The 23431-nt window shown below is 60.1% G+C and overlaps 1 protein-coding gene across 1 annotated transcript in view; it reads right to left on the bottom strand.

Moving 5' to 3' along the window:
* erf (Ets2 repressor factor) overlaps positions 1-23431 on the bottom strand; it is a 338698-nt gene that overhangs the window by 215570 nt on the left and 99697 nt on the right. The window contains exon 2 of the mRNA XM_072469068.1: positions 14589-14823. Within this exon, the coding sequence (XP_072325169.1) occupies positions 14589-14823 (235 nt within the window). The remainder of the gene's footprint in view (positions 1-14588; positions 14824-23431) is intronic.

Raw genomic sequence — 23431 nt, 5'->3', positions numbered from 1 at the left:
ATCTCTCGTGCTCACTCGCCCCGTCTCTCACGCTCACTCGCACCGTCTCTCGCGCTCACTTGCACCGTCTCTCGCGCGCTCTCGCGCTGTCTCGCCCGTCTCTCCCGCTCTCTCGCCCTGTCTCTCACCCCATCTCTCGTGCTCACTCGCCCCGTCTCTCACGCTCACTCGCCCCGTCTCTCTCGCTCACTCGCACCGTCTCTCGCGCTCACTTGCACCGTCTCTCGCGCGCTCTCGCGCTGTCTCGCCCGTCTCTCCCGCTCACTCGCCCCGTCTCTCTCGCTCACTCGCACCGTCTCTCGCGCTCGCTCGCCCCGTCTCTCGCGCTCCCTCGCCCCGTCTCTCTCGCTCACTCGCCCCGTCTCTCTCGCTCACTCGCCCCGTCTCTCGCGCCGTCTCTCTCGCTCACTCGCACCGTCTCTCTCGCTCACTCGCACCGTCTCTCTCGCTCACTCGCACCGTCTCTCTCGCTCACTCGCACCGTCTCTCGCGCGCTCACTCGCCCCGTCTCTCGCGCTCACCCGCCCGTCTCTCGTGCTCACTCGCCCCGTCTCTCCCGCGTTCTCGCCCCGTCTCTCCCGCGCTCTCGCCCCGTCTCTCGCGCGCTCTCGCCCCGTCTCTCTCGCTCACTCGCACCTTCTCTCTCGCACCTTCTCTCTCGCTCACTCGCCCGTCACTCGCGCTCAATCGCCCATCTCTCACGCTCACTCGCCCCGTCTCTCGCGCTCACTCGCCCAGTCTCTCGCGCGCTCTCGCCCAGTCTCTCGCACTCACTCGCCCGTCACTCGCACGCACCGTCTCTCGCGTTCACTCGCCCCGTCTCTCGCAAGCTCTCGCCCGTCTCTCGCGCTCACTCGCCCCGTCTCTCGCGCTCACTCGCCCCGTCTCTCGCGCTCACTCGCCCCGTCTCTCGCGCTCACTCGCCCCGTCTCTCGCGCTCACTCGCACCGTCTCTCTCGCTCACTCGCACCGTCTCTCACGCGCTCACTCGCCCCGTCTCTCACCCCGTCTCTCGCGCTCTCCCGCCCGTCTCTCGTGCTTACTCGCCCCGTCTCTCCCGCGGTCTCGCCCTGTCTCTCCCGCGCTCTCGCCCCGTCTCTCGCGCTCTCTCGCCCCGTCTCTCTCGCTCACTCGCACATTCTCTCTCGCTCACTCGCCCGTCACTCGCGCTCACTCGCCCGTCACTCGAGCTCAATCGCCCATCTCTCGCGCTCACTAGCCCGTCTCTCGCGCTGACTCGCACCGTCTCTCGCGCTGACTCGCACCGTCTCTCACCCCGTCTCTCGCGCACTCTCGCCCCGTCTCTCGCACTCACTCGCCCGTCACTCGCGCTCACACGCACCGTCTCTCGCGCTCACTCGCCCCGTCTCTCGCAAGCTCTCGCCCGTCTCTCGCGCCGTCTCTCGCGCTCTCTCGCCCCGTCTCTCTCGCTCACTCGCACCTTCTCTCTCGCTCACTCGCCCGTCACTCGCGCTCAATCGCCCATCTCTCGCGCTCACTCGCCCGTCACTCGCGCTCACAAGCACCGTCTCTCGTGCTCACTCGCCCCGTCTCTCGCAAGCTCTCGCCCGTCTCTCGCGCCGTCTCTCGCGCCCACTCGCCCCGTCTCTCGCGCTCAATCGCCCGTCTCTCGCGCTCAATCGCCCGTCTCTCGCGCTCACTCGCACCGTCTCTCGCGCTCACTCGCCCCATCTTTCGCGCTCACTCGCCCCGTCTCTTGCGCTCACTCGCACCGCCTCTCGCGCGCTCTCGCCCCGTCTCTCGCGCTCACTCGCCCGTCACTCGCGCTCACTCGCACCGTCTCTCGCGCTCACTTGCACCGTCTCTCGCGCGCTCTCGCGCTGTCTCGCCCGTCTCTCCCGCTCACTCGCCCCGTCTCTCTCGCTCACTCGCACCGTCTCTCGCGCTCGCTCGCCCCGTCTCTCGCGCTCCCTCGCCCCGTCTCTCTCGCTCACTCGCCCCGTCTCTCTCGCTCACTCGCCCCGTCTCTCGCGCCGTCTCTCTCGCTCACTCGCACCGTCTCTCTCGCTCACTCGCACCGTCTCTCTCGCTCACTCGCACCGTCTCTCTCGCTCACTCGCACCGTCTCTCGCGCGCTCACTCGCCCCGTCTCTCGCGCTCACCCGCCCGTCTCTCGTGCTCACTCGCCCCGTCTCTCCCGCGTTCTCGCCCCGTCTCTCCCGCGCTCTCGCCCCGTCTCTCGCGCGCTCTCGCCCCGTCTCTCTCGCTCACTCGCACCTTCTCTCTCGCACCTTCTCTCTCGCTCACTCGCCCGTCACTCGCGCTCAATCGCCCATCTCTCACGCTCACTCGCCCCGTCTCTCGCGCTCACTCGCCCAGTCTCTCGCGCGCTCTCGCCCAGTCTCTCGCACTCACTCGCCCGTCACTCGCACGCACCGTCTCTCGCGTTCACTCGCCCCGTCTCTCGCAAGCTCTCGCCCGTCTCTCGCGCTCACTCGCCCCGTCTCTCGCGCTCACTCGCCCCGTCTCTCGCGCTCACTCGCCCCGTCTCTCGCGCTCACTCGCCCCGTCTCTCGCGCTCACTCGCACCGTCTCTCTCGCTCACTCGCACCGTCTCTCACGCGCTCACTCGCCCCGTCTCTCACCCCGTCTCTCGCGCTCTCCCGCCCGTCTCTCGTGCTTACTCGCCCCGTCTCTCCCGCGGTCTCGCCCTGTCTCTCCCGCGCTCTCGCCCCGTCTCTCGCGCTCTCTCGCCCCGTCTCTCTCGCTCACTCGCACATTCTCTCTCGCTCACTCGCCCGTCACTCGCGCTCACTCGCCCGTCACTCGCGCTCAATCGCCCATCTCTCGCGCTCACTAGCCCGTCTCTCGCGCTGACTCGCACCGTCTCTCGCGCTGACTCGCACCGTCTCTCACCCCGTCTCTCGCGCACTCTCGCCCCGTCTCTCGCACTCACTCGCCCGTCACTCGCGCTCACACGCACCGTCTCTCGCGCTCACTCGCCCCGTCTCTCGCAAGCTCTCGCCCGTCTCTCGCGCCGTCTCTCGCGCTCTCTCGCCCCGTCTCTCTCGCTCACTCGCACCTTCTCTCTCGCTCACTCGCCCGTCACTCGCGCTCAATCGCCCATCTCTCGCGCTCACTCGCCCGTCACTCGCGCTCACAAGCACCGTCTCTCGTGCTCACTCGCCCCGTCTCTCGCAAGCTCTCGCCCGTCTCTCGCGCCGTCTCTCGCGCCCACTCGCCCCGTCTCTCGCGCTCAATCGCCCGTCTCTCGCGCTCAATCGCCCGTCTCTCGCGCTCACTCGCACCGTCTCTCGCGCTCACTCGCCCCATCTTTCGCGCTCACTCGCCCCGTCTCTTGCGCTCACTCGCACCGCCTCTCGCGCGCTCTCGCCCCGTCTCTCGCGCTCACTCGCCCGTCACTCGCGCTCACACGCACTGTCTCTCGCGCTCACTCGCCCCGTCTCTCGCAAGCTCTCGCCCGTCTCTCGCGCCGTCTCTCGCGCTCACTCGCCCCGTCTCTCGCGCTCAATCGCCCGTCTCTCGCGCTCAATCGCCCGTCTCTCGCGCTCAATCGCCCGTCTCTCGCGCTCAATCGCCCGTCTCTCGCGCTCACTCGCACCGTCTCTCGCGCTCACTCGCCCCGTCTCTCGCGCTCACTCGCCCCGTCTCTCTCGCTCTCTCGCCCCGTCTCTCTCGCTCACTCGCCCCGTCTCTTGCGCTCACTCGCCCCGTCTCTCGCGCTCACTCGCACCGTCTCTCACGCTCACTCGCACCGTCTCTCGCCCCGTGTCTCGCGCGCTCTCGCCCCGTCTCTCGCACTCACTCGCCCGTCACTCGCGCTCACACGCACCGTCTCTCGCGCTCACTCGCCCCGTCTCTCGCGAGCTCTCGCCCGTCTCTCGCGCCATCTCTCGCGCTCACTCGCCCCGTCTCTCGCGCTCACTCGCCCCGTCTCTCGCGCTCAATCACCCGTCTCTCGCGCTCACTCGCCCCGTCTCTCTCGCTCACTCGCACCGTCTCTCGCGCTCACTCGCACCGTCTCTTGCGCGCTCTCGCGCTGTCTCGCCCTGTCTCTCGCGCTCAATCACCCGTCTCTCTCGCTCACTCGCACCGTCTCTCGCGCTCACTTGCACCGTCTCTCGCGCGCTCTCGCGCTGTCTCGCCCGTCTCTCCCGCTCTCTCGCCCTGTCTCTCACCCCATCTCTCACCCCATCTCACGTGCTCACTCGCCCCGTCTCTCACGCTCACTCGCACCGTCTCTCGCGCTCACTTGCACCGTCTCTCGCGCGCTCTCGCGCTGTCTCGCCCGTCTCTCCCGCTCTCTCGCCCTGTCTCTCACCCCATCTCTCGTGCTCACTCGCCCCGTCTCTCACGCTCACTCGCCCCATCTCTCTCGCTCACTCGCATCGTCTCTCGCGCTCACTTGCACCGTCTCTCGCGCGCTCTCGCGCTGTCTCGCCCGTCTCTCCCGCTCTCTCGCCCTGTCTCTCACCCCATCTCTCACCCCATCTCTCACCCCATCTCTCACCCCATCTCTCGTGCTCACTCGCCCCGTCTCTCACGCTCACTCGCACCGTCTCTCGCGCGCTCTCGCGCTGTCTCGCCCTGTCTCTCCCGCTCTCTCGCCCTGTCTCTCACCCCATCTCTCGTGCTCACTCGCCCCGTCTCTCACGCTCACTCGCCCCGTCTCTCTCGCTCACTCGCACCGTCTCTCGCGCTCACTTGCACCGTCTCTCGCGCGCTCTCGCCCGTCTCTCCCGCTCACTCGCCCCGTCTCTCTCGCTCACTCGCACCGTCTCTCGCGCTCGCTCGCCCCGTCTCTCGCGCTCCCTCGCCCCGTCTCTCCCGCTCTCTCGCCCTGTCTCTCGCGCTCAATCACCCGTCTCTCGCGCTCACTCGCCCCGTCTCTCTCGCTCACTCGCACCGTCTCTCGCGCTCACTTGCACCGTCTCTCGCGCGCTCTCGCGCTGTCTCGCCCGTATCTCCCGCTCTCTCGCCCTGTCTCTCACCCCATCTCTCACCCCATCTCTCGTGCTCACTCGCCCCGTCTCTCACGCTCACTCGCTCCGTCTCTTGCGCTCACTCGACCGTCTTTCGCGCGCTCTCGTCCCGTCTCTCGCCCCATCTCTCGCGCTCACTTCGTCTCTTGCTCTGTCACCCCGTCTCTCGCGTTCTCTCTCCCCGTCTCTCGCGCTCACTCATCCCGTCTCTCTCGCTCACTCGCCCTGTCTCTCGCGCTCACTCGCCCGTCTCTCTCGCTCACTCATCCCGTCTCTCGCCCCATCTCTCGCGCTCACTTCGTCTCTTGCTCTATCGCCCCATCTCTCACGCTCTCTCGCCCCATCTCTCTCTGCTCACTCATCCAGTTTCTCGCGCTCTCTCGCCCCGTCTCTCGCGCTCACTCATCCCGTCTCTCTCGCTCACTTGCCCCGTCTCTCGCGCTCTCTCGCCCCGTCTCTCGTGCTCACTCGCCCCGTCTCTCGCCCCATCTCTCACGCTCACTTCGTCTCTTGTTCTGTCGCCCCGTCTATCTCACGCTCAATCGCCCGTCTCTCGCGCTCACTCGCCCGCGGTCTCGCCCGTCCCTCGCGCTAACTCGCCCGGTCTCGCGCGCTGTCTCACCCGTCTCTCCCGCTCACTCGCCACGTCTATCGCCCGCTCTCGCCCCGTCTCTCGCGCTCAATCGCCCGTCTCTCGCGCTAACTCGCCCCGTCTCTCTCGCTCACTCGCACCGTCTCTCTCGCTCACTCGCACCGTCTCTCTCGCTCACTTGCACCGTCTCTCTCGCTCACTCGCACCGTCTCTCTCACTCACTCGCACCGTCTCTCGCGCGCTCACTCGCCCCGTCTCTCACCCCGTCTCTCGCGCTCACCCGCCCGTCTCTCGTGCTCACTCGCCCCGTCTCTCCCGCGCTCTCGCCCTGTCTCTCGCGCTCTCTCGCCCAGTCTCTCTCGCTCAATCGCACCTTCTCTCTCGCTCACTCGCCCGTCACTCGCGCTCAATCGCCCATCTCTCGCGCTCACTCGCCCCGTCTCTCGCGCTCACTCGCCCCGTCTCTCGCACTCACTCGCCCGTCACTCGCGCTCACACGCACCGTCTCTCGCGTTCACTCGCCCCGTCTCTCGCGCTCACTCGCCCGTCTCTCGCGCTCAGTCGCGCCGTCTCTCGCGCTCACTCGCCCCGTCTCTCTCGCTCACTCGCCCCGTCTCTCGCTCACTCGCCCGTCTCTCGCGCTCACTCGCCCGTCTCTCGCGCTCATTCGCGCCGTCTCTCGCGCTCAATCGCCCGTCTCTCTCGCTCAATCGCCCGTCTCTCTCGCTCAATTGCCCGTCTCTCGCGCTCACTCGCCCCGTCTCTCGCGCTCACTCGCCCCGTCTCTCGCGCTCACTCGCCCCGTCTCTCGCGCTCACTCGCCCCGTCTCTCTCGCTCACTCGCGCCGTCTCTCGCGCTCACTCGCCCCGTCTCTCGCGCTCACTCGCCCCGTCTCTCGCACGCTCACTCGCACCGTCTCTCGCGCTTTCTCGCCCCGTCTCTCTCGCTCACTCGCACCGTCTCTCGCACGCTCACTCGCACCGTCTCTCTCGCTCACTCGCACCGTCTCTCGCGCTTTCTCGCCCCGTCTCTCTCGCTCACTCGCACCGTCTCTCGCACGCTCACTCGCCCCGTCTCTACCGCTCTCTCGCCCCGTCTCTCGTGCCGTCTCTCGCGTTCACTTGCCCGTCTCTCGCGCTCACACGCGCGTCTCGCGCGTGCTCTCGCCCCGCCTATCTCACGCTTAATCGCCCGTCTCTCGCGCTCACTCGCCCGCGGTCTCGCCCGCCTCTCGCGCTAACTCGCCCCGTCTCGCGCGCTGTCTCGCCCGTCTCTCCCGCTCACTCGCCCTGTCTCTCGCCCCGTGTCTCGCCCCATCTCTCACCCCATCTCTCACGCTCACTCGCTCCGTCTCTCGCGCTCACTCGCCCGTCTTTTGCGCGCTCTCGCCCTGTCTCTCGCCCCATCTCTCGCGCTCACTTCGTCTCTTGCTGTCGCCCCGTCTCTCACGCTCTCTCGCCCCGTCTCTCGCAATCACTCGCCCCGTCTCTCGCACTCACTCGCCCGTCACTCGCGCTCACACGCACCGTCTCTCGCGCTCACTCGCCCCGTCTCTCGCAAGCTCACTCGCACCGTCTCTCGCGCTCACTCGCCCCGTCTCTCGCAAGCTCACTCGCCCGTCTCTCGCACTCACTCGCCCCGTCTCTCGCGCTCACTCGCCCGTCACTCGCGCTCACTCGCCACGTCTCTCGCAAGCTCACTCGCCCGTCTCTCTCGCTCACTCGCCCCGTCTCTCGCTCACTCGCCCCGTCTCTCGCGTTCACTCGCCCCGTCTCTCGCAAGCTCACTCGCCCGTCTCTCGCGCTCACTCGCGCCGTCTCTCGCGCTCACTCGCCCCGTCTCTCTCGCTCACTCGCCCCGTCTCTCCCTCACTCGCCCGTCTCTCGCGCTCACTCGCCCGTCTCTCGCGCTCACTCGCGCCGTCTCTCGCGCTCAATCGCCCGTCTCTCTCGCTCAATTGCCCGTCTCTCGCGCTCACTCGCCCCGTCTCTCGCGCTCACTCGCCCCGTCTCTCGCGCTCACTCGCACCGTCTCTCGCGCTTTCTCGCCCCGTCTCTCTCGCTCACTCGCACCGTCTCTCGCGCGCTCACTCGCCCCGTCTCTACCGCTCTCTCGCCCCGTCTCTCGTGCCGTCTCTCGCGTTCACTCGCCCGTCTCTCGCGCTCACACGCCCGCCTCGCGCGTGCTCTCACCCCGCCTATCTCACGCTTAATCGCCCGTCTCTCGCGCTCACTCGCCCGCCTCTCGCGCTAACTCGCCCCGTCTCGCGCGCTGTCTCGCCCGTCTCTCCCGCTCTCTTGCCCTGTCTCTCGCCCCGTGTCTCGCCCCATCTCTCGTGCTCACTCGCCCCGTCTCTCACGCTCACTCGCTCCGTCTCTCGCGCTCACTCGCCCGTCTTTCGCGCGCTCTCGCCCTGTCTCTCGCCCCATCTCTCGCGCTCACTTCGTCTCTTGCTCTCTCGCCCCGTCTCTCGCGCTCACTCGTCCCGTCTCTCTCGCTCACTCGCCCCGTCTCTCGCGCTCACTCACCACGTCTCACGCGCTCACTCGCCCGTCTCTCGCGCTCTCTCGCCCCGTCTCTCGCGCTCACTCGCCACGTCTCACGCGCTCACTCGCCACGTCTCACGCGCTCACTCGCCCGTCTTTCGCGCGCTCTCGCCCCGTCTCTACGCCCCATCTCTCGCGCTCACTCACCCCGTCTCTCGCGCTCACTCGCCCCGCCTCTCGCGCTCACTCGCCCAGTCTCTCGCGCTCACTCGCCCGTCTCTCGCGCTCACTCGCCACGTCTCACGCGCTCACTCGCCCCGTCTCGCGCGCTCACTCGCCCGTCTTTCGCGCGCTCTCGCCCCGTCTCTACGCCCCATCTCTCGCGCTCACTTCGTCTCTTGCTCTGTCGCCCCATCTCTCGCACTCTCTCGCCCCGTCTCTAGCATGCTCTCGCCCCTTCTCTCGCCCCGTCTCTCGCACTCACTCGCCCGTCACTCGCGCTCACACGCACCGTCTCTCGCGCTCACTCGCCCCGTCTCTCGCAAGCTCACTCGCCCGTCTCTCGCGCCGTCTCTCGCGCTCACTCGCCCCGTCTCTCTTGCTCACTCGCCCCGTCTCTCGCAAGCTCACTCGCCCCGTCTCTCGCAAGCTCACTCGCCCGTCTCTCGAGCTCACTCGCGTCGTCTCTCGCGCTCACTCGCCCCGTCTCTCGCGCTCACTCGCCCCATCTCTCGCGCTCACTCGCCCCGTCTCTCGCGCTCACTCGCCCGTCTCTCGCGCTCACTCGCCCGTCTCTCGCGCTCACTCGCCCGTCTCTCGCGCTCACTCACCCCGTCTCTCGCGCTCACTCGCCCGTCTCTCGCGCTCACTCGCCCGTCTCTCGCGCTCACTTGCGCCGTCTCTCGCGCTCAATCGCCCGTCTCTCGCGCTCACTCGCGCCGTCTCTCGCGCTCAATCGCCCGTCTCTCGCAAGCTCACTCGCGCCGTCTCTCGCGCTCAATCGCCCGTCTCTCGCAAGCTCACTCGCCCGTCTCTCGCGCTCACTCGCCCAGTCTCTCGCGCTCACTCGCCCGTCTCTCGCGCTCACTCGCCCGTCTCTCGCGCTCACTCGCCCGTCTCTCGCGCTCACTCGCGCCGTCTCTCGCGCTCAATCGCCCGTCTCTCGCGCTCACTCGCGCCGTCTCTCGCGCTCAATCGCCCGTCTCTCGCGCTCACTCGCGCGCTCAATCGCCCGTCTCTCGCAAGCTCACTCGCCCGTCTCTCGAGCTCACTCGCGTCGTCTCTCGCGCTCACTCGCCCCGTCTCTCGCGCTCACTCGCCCCGTCTCTCGCGCTCACTCGCCCGTCTCTCGCGCTCACTCGCCCGTCTCTCGCGCTCACTCGCCCGTCTCTCGCGCTCACTCGCGCCGTCTCTCGCGCTCAATCGCCCCGTCTCTCGCGCTCACTCGCCCGTCTCTCGCGCTCACTCGCCCCGTCTCTCTCGCTCACTCGCACCGTCTCTCGCGCTTTCTCGCCCCGTCTCTCTCGCTCACTCGCACCGTCTCTCGCGCGCTCACTCGCCCCGTCTCTACCGCTCTCTCGCCCCGTCTCTCGTGCCGTCTCTCGCGTTCACTCGCCCGTCTCTCGCGCTCACACGCCCGTCTCGCGCGTGCTGTCGCCCCGCCTATCTCACGCTTAATCGCCCGTCTCTCGCGCTCACTCGCCCGCGGTCTCGCCCGCCTCTCGCGCTAACTCGCCCGTCTTTCGCGCGCTCTCGCCCTGTCTCTCGCCCCATCTCTCGCGCTCACTTCGTCTCTTGCTGTCGCCCCGTCTCTCACGCTCTCTCGCCCCGTCTCTCGCACTCACTCGCCCCGTCTCTCGCACTCACTCGCCCGTCACTCGCGCTCACACGCACCGTCTCTCGCGCTCACTCGCCCCGTCTCTCGCAAGCTCACTCGCCCGTCTCTCGCACTCACTCGCCCCGTCTCTCGCGCTCACTCGCCCGTCACTCGCGCTCACTCGCCACGTCTCTCGCAAGCTCACTCGCCCGTCTCTCTCGCTCACTCGCCCCGTCTCTCGCTCACTCGCCCCGTCTCTCGCGTTCACTCGCCCCGTCTCTCGCAAGCTCACTCGCCCGTCTCTCGCGCTCACTCGCCCCGTCTCTCGCGCTCACTCGCCCCGTCTCTCTCGCTCACTCGCCCCGTCTCTCGCTCACTCGCCCGTCTCTCGCGCTCACTCGCCCGTCTCTCGCGCTCAATCGCCCGTCTCTCTCGCTCAATTGCCCGTCTCTCGCGCTCACTCGCCCCGTCTCTCGCGCTCACTCGCCCCGTCTCTCGCGCTCACTCGCACCGTCTCTCGCGCTTTCTCGCCCCGTCTCTCTCGCTCACTCGCACCGTCTCTCGCGCGCTCACTCGCCCCGTCTCTCCCGCTCTCTCGCCCCGTCTCTCGTGCCGTCTCTCGCGTTCACTCGCCCGTCTCTCGCGCTCACACGCCCGCCTCGCGCGTGCTCTCGCCCCGCCTATCTCACGCTTAATCGCCCGTCTCTCGCGCTCACTCGCCCGCGGTCTCGCCCGCCTCTCGCGCTAACTCGCCCCGTCTCGCGCGCTGTCTCGCCCGTCTCTCCCGCTCTCTCGCCCTGTCTCTCGCCCCGTGTCTCGCCCCATCTCTCGTGCTCACTCGCCCCGTCTCTCACGCTCACTCGCTCCGTCTCTCGCGCTCACTCGCCCGTCTTTCGCGCGCTCTCGCCCTGTCTCTCGCCCCATCTCTCGCGCTCACTTCGTCTCTTGCTCTCTCGCCCCGTCTCTCACGCTCACTCGCGTCGTCTCTCGCGCTCACTCGTGCCGTCTCTCTCGCTCACTCGCCCCGTCTCTCGCGCTCACTCACCACGTCTCACGCGCTCACTCGCCCGTCTCTCGCGCTCTCTCGCCCCGTCTCTCGCGCTCACTCGCCACGTCTCACGCGCTCACTCGCCACGTCTCACGCGCTCACTCGCCCGTCTTTCGCGCGCTCTCGCCCCGTCTCTACGCCCCATCTCTCGCGCTCACTCACCCCGTCTCTCGCGCTCACTCGCCACGTCTCACGCGCTCACTCGCCACGTCTCACGCGCTCACTCGCCCAGTCTCTCGCGCTCACTCGCCCGTCTCTCGCGCTCACTCGCCACGTCTCGCGCGCTCACTCGCCCGTCTTTCGCGCGCTCTCGCCCCGTCTCTACGCCCCATCTCTCGCGCTCACTTCGTCTCTTGCTCTGTCGCCCCATCTCTCGCACTCTCTCGCCCCGTCTCTAGCATGCTCTCGCCCCTTCTCTCGCCCAGTCTCTCGCACTCACTCGCCCGTCACTCGCGCTCACACGCACCGTCTCTCGCGCTCACTCGCCCCGTCTCTCGCAAGCTCACTCGCCCGTCTCTCGCGCTCACTCGCGCCGTCTCTCGCAAGCTCACTCGCCCCGTCTCTCGCAAGCTCACTCGCCCGTCTCTCGAGCTCACTCGCGTCGTCTCTCGCGCTCACTCGCCCCGTCTCTCGCGCTCACTCGCCCCGTCTCTCGCGCTCACTCGCCCCGTCTCTCTTGCTCACTCGCCCCGTCTCTCGCAAGCTCACTCGCCCCGTCTCTCGCAAGCTGACTCGCCCGTCTCTCGAGCTCACTCGCGTCGTCTCTCGCGCTCACTCGCCCCGTCTCTCGCGCTCAATCGCCCGTCTCTCGCGCTCACTCGCGCCGTCTCTCGTGCTCAATCGCCCGTCTCTCGCAAGCTCACTCGCGCCGTCTCTCGCGCTCAATCGCCCGTCTCTCGCAAGCTCACTCGCCCGTCTCTCGCGCTCACTCGCCCCGTCTCTCGCGCTCACTCGCCCGTCTCTCGCGCTCACTCGCCCGTCTCTCGCGCTCACTCGCCCGTCTCTCGCGCTCACTCGCCCGTCTCTCGCGCTCACTCGCCCGTCTCTCGCGCTCACTCGCGCCGTCTCTCGCGCTCAATCGCCCGTCTCTCGCACTCACTCGCGCCGTCTCTCGCGCTCAATCGCCCGTCTCTCGCGCTCACTCGCGCGCTCAATCGCCCGTCTCTCGCAAGCTCACTCGCCCGTCTCTCGAGCTCACTCGCGTCGTCTCTCGCGCTCACTCGCCCCGTCTCTCGCGCTCACTCGCCCCGTCTCTCGCGCTCACTCGCCCGTCTCTCGCGCTCACTCGCCCGTCTCTCGCGCTCACTCGCCCGTCTCTCGCGCTCACTCGCGCCGTCTCTCGCGCTCAATCGCCCCGTCTCTCGCGCTCAATCGCCCGTCTCTCGCGCTCACTCGCGTCGTCTCTCGCGCTCAATCGCCCGTCTCTCGCGCTCAATCGCCCGTCTCTCGCGCTCAATTGCCCGTCTCTCGCGCTCACTCGCACCGTCTCTCGCGCTCACTCGCCCCGTCTCTCGCGCTCACTCGCCCCGTCTCTCGCGCTCACTCGCCCCGTCTCTCTCGCTCACTCGCACCGTCTCTCGCGCTTTCTCGCCCCGTCTCTCTCGCTCACTCGCACCGTCTCTCGCGCGCTCACTCGCCCCGTCTCTACCGCTCTCTCGCCCCGTCTCTCGTGCCGTCTCTCGCGTTCACTCGCCCGTCTCTCGCGCTCACACGCCCGTCTCGCGCGTGCTGTCGCCCCGCCTATCTCATGCTTAATCGCCCGTCTCTCGCGCTCACTCGCCCGCGGTCTCGCCCGCCTCTCGCGCTAACTCGCCCCGTCTCGCGCGCTGTCTCGCCCGTCTCTCCCGCTCTCTCGCCCTGTCTCTCACCCCGTGTCTCGCCCCATCTCTCACCCCATCTCTCGTGCCCACTCGCCCCGTCTCTCACGCTAACTCGCCCGTCTCGCGCGCTGTCTCGCCCGTCTCTCCCGCTCTCTCGCCCTGTCTCTCGCCCCGTGTCTCGCCCCATCTCTCGTGCTCACTCGCCCCGTCTCTCACGCTCACTCGCTCCGTCTCTCGCGCTCACTCGCCCGTCTTTCGCGCGCTCTCGCCCTGTCTCTCGCCCCATCTCTCGCGCTCACTTCGTCTCTTGCTCTGTCGCCCCGTCTCTCACGCTCTCTCGCCCCGTCTCTCGCGCTCTCTCGCCCCGTCTCTCGCGCTCACTCGTCCCGTCTCTCTCGCTCACTCGCCCCGTCTCTCTCGCTCACTCGCCCCGTCTCTCGCGCTCACTCGCCACGTCTCACGCGCTCACTCGCCCGTCTCTCGCCCCGTCTCTCGCGCTCACTCGCCACGTCACTCGCCCGTCTCTCGCGCTCACTCGCCACGTCTCTCGCGCTCACTCGCCCCATCTCTCGCACTCTCTCGCCCCGTCTCTCGCATGCTCTCGCCCCATCTCTCGCGCTCACTCGCCCGTCTCTCTCGCTCACTCGCCCGTCTCTCGCGCTCACTCGCCCCGTCTCTCGTGCTCACTCGCCCCGTCTCTCGCGCTCACTCGCCCCGTCTCTCGCGCTCACTCGCCCCGTCTCTCGTGCTCTCGCCCCGTCTCTCGCGCTCACTCGCCCGGTCTCTCGTGCTCACTCGCCCCGTCTCTCGTGCTCTCGCCCCGTCTCTCGCGCTCACTCGCCCGGTCTCTCGTGCTCACTCGCCCCGTCTCGCATGCTCTCGCCCCATCTCTCGCGCTCACTCGCCCGTCTCTCTCGCTCACTCGCCCGTCTCTCGCGCTCACTCGCCCCGTCTCTCGCGCTCACTCACCCCGTCTCTCGTGCTCTCGCCCCGTCTCTCGCGCTCACTCGCCCCGTCTCTCGTGCTCACTCGCCCCGTCTCTCGCGCTCACTCGCCCCGTCTCTCGTGCTCACTCGCCCCATCTCTTGTGCTCTCTCGCCCCGTCTCTCGCGCTCACTCGCCCCGTCTCTTGTGCTCTCTCGCCCCGTCTCTCGCGCTCACTCGCCCCGTCTCTTGCGCTCTCTCGCCCCGTCTCTCGCGCTCACTCGCCCCGTCTCACGCGCTCACTCGCCCGGTCTCTCGCGCTCACTCGCCCCGTCTCTCGCGCTCACTCGCCCCGTCTCTCGCGCTCACTCGCCCCGTCTCTCGCGCTCACTCGCCCCGTCTCTCGCGCTCACTCGCCCCGTCTCTCGCGCTCACTCGCCCCGTCTCTCGCGCTCACTCGCCCCGTCTCTCGTGCTCACTCGCCCCGTCTCTCTCGCTCACTCGCCCCGTCTCTCGCGCTCACTCGCACCGTCTCTCGCGCTCACTCGCCCCGTCTCTCGCGCTCACTCGCCCCGTCTCTCGTGCTCACTCGCCCCGTCTCTCGTGCTCACTCGCCCGGTCTCTCGTGCTCACTCGCCCCGTCTCTCGTGCTCACTCGCCCCGTCTCTCGCGCTCACTCGCCCCATCTCTCGTCATTATTTCAGTCCATTAAACTAACTTTGGAGCAGATTTTTGGTCACCATTCGATGTGACCTCATTGAGCTCAGTGTCAGGCTTTGTGCTGTCAGCATTGGGGAAAGGTTGGGAAGTTTTACCAGGAAAAGGGTGTGATATAAGTGCAGGTGTTTAATGTCTGTGTCGGGTCACAGTGCCTAGCTGGGTGTGATGAGGACCAGGGAGCTTCCAAGCACAGCAGTATCCCACGGCATGCACTCACCTGAGAGCCCGGCTCAGCTTGTCGTAGTTCATCTGGGGTTTGCACTTGCGAACACCCCAGAGTCTGGCCACTTCGTCCGGGTCCTTGATGACAAACTCGCCGTAGTCTCCCTGCCACGCAATGACATCATGATATTCCTCCTTCCGCAGCAGCTCCAAGATGAAATGCCAGAGCTGGATCTGCCGGGATCCAGGACTCGACTCCGGTTTGTAGGCCCAGTCCGGGAACGCAAAGCCTAGGGACAGGAATCAAACAATTAACACAACAAACAACAGACCTACACCTAAATATGTCAGTATCACTCCGAACCCCTCGATTAGAGTCCAGTCTGTAACTCACTCCCGAGTATCTGTTATTCTATATATAAACCACCCCGAACCCCTCGATTAGATTCCAGTCTGTAACTCACTCCCGAGTATCTGTTAATCTATATATAAACCACCCCGAACCCCTCGATTAGATTCCAGTCTGTAACTCACTCCCGAGTATCTGTTATTCTATATATAAACCACCCCGAACCCCTCGATTAGATTCCAGTCTGTAACTCACTCCCGAGTATCTGTTAATCTATATATAAACCACCCCGAACCCCTCGATTAGATTCCAGTCTGTAGCTCACTCCCGAGTACCTGTTAATCTATATATAAACCACCCCGAACCCCTCGATTAGAGTCCAGTCTGTAACTCACACCCGGGTATCTGTTAATCTATATATAAACCACTCTTAACCCCTCGATTAGATTCCAGTCTGTAACTCACTCCCGGGTATCTGTTATTCTGTCTATAAACCACCCTGAACCCCTCGATTAGATTCCAGTCTGTAACTCACTCCCGGGTCTCTGTTATTCTGTATATAAACCACCCTGAACCCCTCGATTAGATTCCAGTCCGTAACTCACTCCCGGGTATCTGTTATTCTGTATATAAACCACCCTGAACCCCTCGATTAGATTCCAGTCTGTAACTCACTCCCGGGTATCTGTTATTCCATATATAAACCACCCTGAACCCCTCGATTAGATTCCAGTCTGTAACTCACTCCCGAGTATCTGTTATTCTATATATAAACCACCCTGAACCCCTCGATTAGATTCCAGTCTGTAACTCACTCTCGGGTATCTGTTATTCTGTATATAAACCACTCCAAACCCCTTGATTAGATTCCAGTCTGTAACTCACTCCCGGGTATCTGTTATTCTATATATATACCACCCTGAACCCCTCGATTAGATTCCAGTCTGTAACTCACTCCCGGGTATCTGTTATTCTGTATATAAACCACCCCGAACTCCTCGATTAGATTCCAGTCTGTAACTCGCTCCCAGGTATCTGTTATTCTATATATAAACCACCCTGAACCCCTCGATTAGATCCCAGTCTGTAACTCACTCACGGGGTCTTGATAAAAAATTCCATCATGTTCTGGTCGCTCATCCCTAAAGGGTCTCGCACAGCCAGATTGGCAATGATTCCCTTCTCATTACACAGTACCCAGTCTAAGATGGCCTGCTCTCTAGTTGGTTCCTCCACATATTAAGTCAAGAAAACCATCCCATATACAATCCAGGAAAAACTACAGCATTGTGGCTAACTTGAATGCCAAATCTACGTGAAGATTAAAATCACCCATGATCACCGATATTCCCTTATTACAAGCATCTCTAATTTTGTGTTTAATGCCATTCCCAGCATCACCACTGAAGTTTTGAGGTCTATATATGACACACATTAATGTTTTTTGCCCCTTGGTATTTCTCAACTCTACCCACACAGACTCCACATTGTCAGAGCTAATATCCTTTCTCACTGTTGTGTTAATTTCCTCTTTAACCAGAAGTGCCACACCCCAACCTTTTCTTTTATGCCTGTCCTTCCTAAATACTGAATACCCTGGGACATTCAGTTCCCATCCCTGGTCACCCTGCAGCCATGTCTCCGTAATCCCAATTATATCATAACCATTTTTACCTATCTGCCTGATTAGTTCATCCACTTTATTGCAAACCACCCCGAACCCCTCGATAGATTCCAGTCTCTAACTCACTCCCAGGTATCTGTTACTCTATATAATTAACCACCCCGAACCCCTCGATTATATTCCAGTCTGTAACTCACACCTGGGAATCTGTTATTCTATATATAAACCACCCCAAACCCCTCGATTAGATTCTAGTCTGTAACTCACTCTCGGGTACCTGTTATTCTATATATAAACCACCCTGAACTCCTCGATTAGATTCTAGTCTGTAACTCACTCCCGGGTACCTGTTATTCTATATATATAAACCACCCTGAACTCCTCGATTAGATTCCAGTCTGTAACTCACTCCCGAGTATCTGTTATTCTACATATAAACCACCCTGAACCCCTCGATTAGATTCCAGTCTGTAACTCACTCCCGAGTATCTGTTATTCTATATATAAACCACCCTGAACCCATCGATTAGATTCCAGTCTGTAACTCACTCCCGGGAATCTGTTACTCTATATAATTAACCACCCCAAACCCCTCGATTAGATTCCAGTCTGTAACTCACTCCCGGGTATCTGTTATTCTGTATATAAACCAGTCCAAACCCCTCGATTAGATTGCAGTCTGTAACTCACTCCCGGGTATCTGTTATTCTGTATATAAACCACCCCGAACCCCTCGATTAGATTCCAGTCTGTAACTCACTCCCGGGTATCTGTTATTCGATATATAAACCACCCCGAACCCTTCGATTAGATTCCAGTCTGTAACTCACTCCCGGGTATCTGTTATTCTATATATAAATCACCCTGAACCCCTCGATTAGATTCCAGTCTGTAACTCACTCCCGGGTATCTGTTATTCTATATATAAATCACCCTGAACCACTCGATTAGATTCCAGTCTGTAACTCACTCCCGGGTATCTGTTATTCTATATATAAATCACCCTGAACCCCTCGATTAGATTCCAGTCTGTTACTCACTCCTAGGTATCTGTTATTCTATATAAACCACCCTGAACCCCTCGATTAGATTCCAGTCTGTAACTCACTCCTAGGTATCTGTTATTCTATATATAAATCACCCTGAACCCCTCGATTAGATTCCAGTCTGTTACTCACTCCTAGGTATCTGTTATTCTATATATAAACCACCCTGAACCTCTCGATTAGATTCCAGTCTAACTCAATCCTGTTCATAGACTACAGCTCCGCCTTCAACACCATTACCCCGACAAGATTAATAACCAAACTCTGCAGCCTTGGGCTTGACTCCTCCCTGTGCAGCTGGATCCTTGACTTCCTCACCAATAGACCGCAATCTGTCAGGATAGGCAACAGCACCTCCTCCACATGAGTCCTAACCACCAGGGCCCCGCAAGGATGTGTGCTCAGTCCTCTCCTGTACTCCCTATACACACACATGGTTGGCAAGATTTATCTCCAACTCAATCTATAAGTTTGCAGATGATACGACTGTGGTGGGTCGTATCTCAAACAATGATGAACCAGACTACAGTAGGGAGATAAATCACTTGGTTGCATGGTGTACCGAAAACAACCTCTCTCTAAATGGCGGCGAGGGAAGCACCAAGGAACTGATCATCGACTTCAGGAAGCGCAGCACGACACACACTCCCGTCTGCATCACTGGCTCCGAAGTGGAGATGGTCGATAGTTTTAAGTTCCTGGGGGTGACCATCACCAACAGTCTGTCCTGGTCCACTCACGTCGATGCAACAGTCAAGAAAGCCCAACAAAATCTCTACTTCCTAAGGAAGCTAAAGAAATTCAGCATGTCTGCATCGACGCTCACGAACTTCTACAGATGTGCGAAAGAGAGCATCCTATCCGGCTGCATCATAGGCTGGTATGGCAACTGCTCCATGACCCATGATCGGTCCATGATCGTAAAAACTGCAGAGTGTGGTGAACTCAGCCCAACGCATCACACCAGCTTGCAACCCCCACATTGATTCTGTGTAAACCCCCGCTGCCCCAGGAAGGCAGACAGCACTGTCAGAGACCCCTCCCACCCAGACATTGCCTTCTTCCAGACACTTCCCTCAGGCAGAAGATGCAGAAGTCTGGAGACCCGCACATCCAGACATAGGAACAGTTTCTTCCCCACAGCTACAAGACTCCTCAACGACTCCCCCTCAGACTGATCTGTTCCCTGTAAGACCACTATTCACGATTCCCTATGCTGCTCTTGCTCATGTATTTGCTTTGTTTGGCCTCTGGTTCAGCAGTGTAACCAATCACTGTTTGTTGATGTACCATTTGTCAATGTTCTCTGTTGATTATCCTCTTTGTCTACTATGTACGTTCTGTGTACGTTCCCTCGGCCTCAGAAAAATACTTTTCACTGTACTTCGGTACATGTGACAATAAATCAAATCAATCAATCAATAAATGCCCTCACCAACAGCGGGCCCAACATACCAGAAAACTTCTTGTAGAATTCCACAGGTTAGCCATCCGGTCCCGGGGCCTTGCCCGACTGCATGGCCTCCAATCCCTATACTCCTTCCACAATCCCAATCGGGGCTCCCAACCCCTCCACCAACACTTCCTCCACTTTCGGAAACTCCAACCCTTCCAAAAACTGCCTCATCCCCTCCACCCCAGCTGGGGGCTCCGACTCATACCTCTGACTATAAAATTCCTTGAACACACCATTCACCCCCGTTGGGTCCAGACCGTGTTCCCCCCTCTGTCCTTCACTCTTCCTATCTCCCTGGCCGCCTCCCTTTTCCTTAGCTGGTGTGCTAGCATTTTACTGGCCTTCTCCCCATACTCTTATACCGCTTTCCTCAACTGCCCCACCACCTTCCCTGTAGATAACAACCCAAACTCCATCTGCAGCTTCTGCCGCTCCTTCAACAACCCGGCCTCCGGGGCTTCAGAATATCTTCTATCCACCTGGAGTATCTCTCTAATCAGCCGATCCGTCTCTGCCCGTTCCACCTTCTCCCTAAGAGCCCGTATCGAAATTAGCTCCCCCCCCTAACCACCGCTTTCAGCGCTTCCCACACCGTTGCTGCCGAAACTTCCCCCGTTTCATTTATCTCCAAATAATTCTGGATGGCCTCCCCCACCCGTCCGCACCCCCCCTCATCTGCTAACAGTCCAACATCCAGTCTCCATTGCGCGCGCTGACCCCACTTCTTGCTCACTCGTAAGTCCACCCAGTGTGGGGCATGGTCCGACACAGCAATCGCCGAATACTCGGCATCCACCACTCCCGCCAGCAAAAACCTGGTTAGAATTAAAAAATCAATCCGGGAGTAACTTGTGTACATGGGGAAAAAAAGAAAACTCCTTCGCTCTTGGCCGTCTGAACCTCCACCTCCCCACCCCACCCCACCCGCCCCCATCTGTTCCATAAACCCCTTTAGCTCCTTCGCCGCGGCTGGCACCCCTCCCTGTCCTTGAACTCGACCGATCCAACCTCGGATCAATGACCGTGATAAAGTCCCCTCCCATGATCAGCTTATGCAAGTCCAGGTCTGGGATCTTACCCAACACCCGCCTCATAAACTCCACGTCGTCCCAATTTGGTGAGTAAATATTCACGAAGACCACTAGCAGCCCCTCCAGCTTCCGGCTCACCATAACATACCTCCCACCTCCCCCCCCCCCCCCCCCCCCGCCCCCCCCGCCCAAGTCAGCCACTATAGTCCCTACCTCAAATTACACCCACCTAATGATCAGGATCACAACCCCCTAGTTTTAGAGTCTAGCCCCGAGTGAAATATCTGCCCAACCCACCCCTTCCTCAGTCGTCTGATCCACTACTCTCAGGTGTGTCTCTTGTAACATTTCCACGTCCGCCTTCAGCCTCCTCAAATGTGTGAACACGTGAGCCCTCTAGACCTGCCCATTCAGTCCTCTCATGGTCCTTGTGATTAGCCAGTGTATTGCTACCACCATCGTCCTCGCGGCTCATTCATCCGCAGCTTCCTCGCAAGTGCTCTGTGCGCCTTGTCCATTTCCAAGGGTCAAACAAACACACCTTCGGCCAGCAGCTTGTCAAACATTCGGGCCACGTATGCCCCTGTGTCCTATCCCTCGATTCCCTCCGGGAGGCCAACAATCCTCAAATTCTGCCTGCGGAACCTGTTCTCCAAATCCTCCACCCTCTCCTACAGCCTTTTCTGATGGTCGCCCATCAGATCCATCTCCACTACCATCACGGTTAGCTGGTCCTCGTGCTAGGCCACCATCTGGATCGCCAGTCCCTGGGCTTCCAACCTTTGCTCCACCCGGTCAATCCCCATCTTAATCTGGTCCAGGTACTCTTGCCTTTGCTTGGCAAAGCTCTCCTGGAGGAAGTTCACCAGCAGATCCGCTGACCACTGGGCCGGCAATCCCAGTCCCTGAGCCTCCGCCATGCTTTCCTGTGCCGTTGACTCCACTCTCTTCTTTGTTGAACAATCTCTTTTTTGCAGACCACTTCTGGTCCATAACTCCATCAACTGGTATGGAATTACTTTTCTCTTCTTTACCAGCCTCCAATTTTACCACTCAAATCCCTCATACATCAGGGAGAAAGGTCCCAAAGGTCCACCACGAATGGGAGCTACCAAAAAGTGGTACAAAAAGTGACCCCTCACTCTATGGGCACCACCGGAAGTCTCCTGTTATTCATATATTAACCACCCTGAACCCCTCGATTAGATTCCAGTCTGTAACTCACTCCCGGGTATCTGTTATTCTATATATAAACCACCCTGAACCCCTCGATTAGATTCCAGTCTGTAACTCACTCCCAGGTATCTGTTATTCTATATATTAACCACCCCGAACCCCTCGATTAGATTCCAGTCTGGAGCTCACTCCCGGGTATCTGTTATTCTATATATTAACCACCCCGAACACCTCGATTAGATTCCAGTCTGTAACTCACTCTCGGGTATCTGTTATTCTATATATAAACCACCCTGAACCCCTCGATTAGATTCCAGTCTGTAACTCACTCCCGGGTATCTGTTATTCTATATATAAACCACCCTGAGCCCCTCGATTAGATTCCAGTCTGCAACTCACTCCCGAGTATCTGTTATTCTATATATAAAGCACCCGAGCTCCTCGATTAGATTCCAGTCTGTAACTCGCTCCCGGGTATCTGTTATTCTATATATAAACCACCCTGAACCCCTCGATTAGATTCCAGTCTGTAACTCACTCCCGGGTATCTGTTATTCTATATATTAACCACCCGAGCTCCTCGATTAGATTCCAGTCTGCAACTCACTCCCGGGTACCTGTTATTCTATACATAAACCACCCTGAACCCCTCGATTAGATTCCAGTCTGTAACTCACTCCCGAGTATCTGCTATTCTATATATAAACCACCCTGAACCCCTCGATTAGATTCCAGTCTGGAACTCACTCCCGGGTATCTGTTATTCATACATTAACCACCCTGAACCCCTTGATTAGATTCCAGTCTGTAACTCACTCCCGGGTATCTGTTATTCTATAGATAAACCACCCTGAACCCCTCGATTAGATTCCAGTCTGTAACTCACTCCCGGGTATCAGTTATTCTATAGAGAAACCACCCTGAGCCCCTCGATTAGATTCCAGTCTGTAACTCACTCCTGGGTATCTGTTATTCTATATATTAACCACCCCAAACCCCTCGATTAGATTCCAGTGTGTAACTCACTCCCGGGTATCTGTTATTCTATATATTAACCACCCTGAACCCCTCGATTCGATTCCAGTCTGTAACTCACTCCCGAGTATCCGTTATTCTATATATAAACCACCCTGAACCCCTCAATTAGATTCTAGTCTGTAACTCACTCCCGGGTATCTGTTATTCATATATTAACCACCCTGAACCCCTCGATTAGATTCCAGTCTGTAACTCACTCCCGGGTATCTGTTATTCTATATATAAACCACCCTGAACCCCTCGATTAGATTCCAGTCTGTAACTCACTCCCAGGTATCTGCTATTCTATACATAAACCACCCCAAACCCCTCAATTAGATTCCAGTCTGTAACTCACTCCCGGGTATCTGTTATTCTATATATTAACCACCCTGAACCCCTCGATTCGATTCCAGTCTGTAACTCACTCCCGAGTATCCGTTATTCTATATATAAACCACCCTGAACCCCTCAATTAGATTCTAGTCTGTAACTCACTCCCGGGTATCTGTTATTCATATATTAACCACCCTGAACACCTCGATTAGATTCCAGTCTGTAACTCACTCCCGGGTATCTGTTATTCTGTATATAAACCACCCTGAACCCCGCGATTAGATTCCAGTCTGTAACTCACTCCCCGGTATCTGTTATTCTATATATAAACCACCCAGAACCCCTCGATTAGAGTCCAGTCTGTAACTCACTCCCGGGTATCTGTTATTCTATATATAAACCACCCTGAACCCCTCAATTAGATTCTAGTCTGTAACTCACTCCCGGGTATCTGTTATTCATATATTAACCACCCTGAACCCCTCGATTAGATTCCAGTCTGTAACTCACTCCCGGGTATCTGTTATTCTATATATAAACCACCCTGAACCCCTCGATTAGATTCCAGTCTGTAACTCACTCCCGGGTATCTGCTATTCTATACATAAACCACCCCAAACCCCTCAATTAGATTCCAGTCTGTAACTCACTCCTGGGTATCTGTTATTCTATATATAAACCACCCTGAACCCCTCGATTAGATTCCAGTCTGTAACTCACTCCCGGGTATCTGTTATTCTATATATAAACCACCCTGAACCCCTCGATTAGATTCCAGTCTGTAACTCACTCCCGGGTATCTGTTATTCTATATATAAACCACCCTGACCCCCTCGATTAGAGTCCAGTCTGTAACTCACTCC

The sequence above is a fragment of the Scyliorhinus torazame genome, chromosome 12 (genome assembly GCF_047496885.1).
Source record: "Scyliorhinus torazame isolate Kashiwa2021f chromosome 12, sScyTor2.1, whole genome shotgun sequence".
Taxonomy (NCBI): domain Eukaryota; kingdom Metazoa; phylum Chordata; class Chondrichthyes; order Carcharhiniformes; family Scyliorhinidae; genus Scyliorhinus; species Scyliorhinus torazame.
Note: the sequence above shows the minus strand (reverse complement) of the source record. Positions and strands in the feature narration are given on the sequence as shown.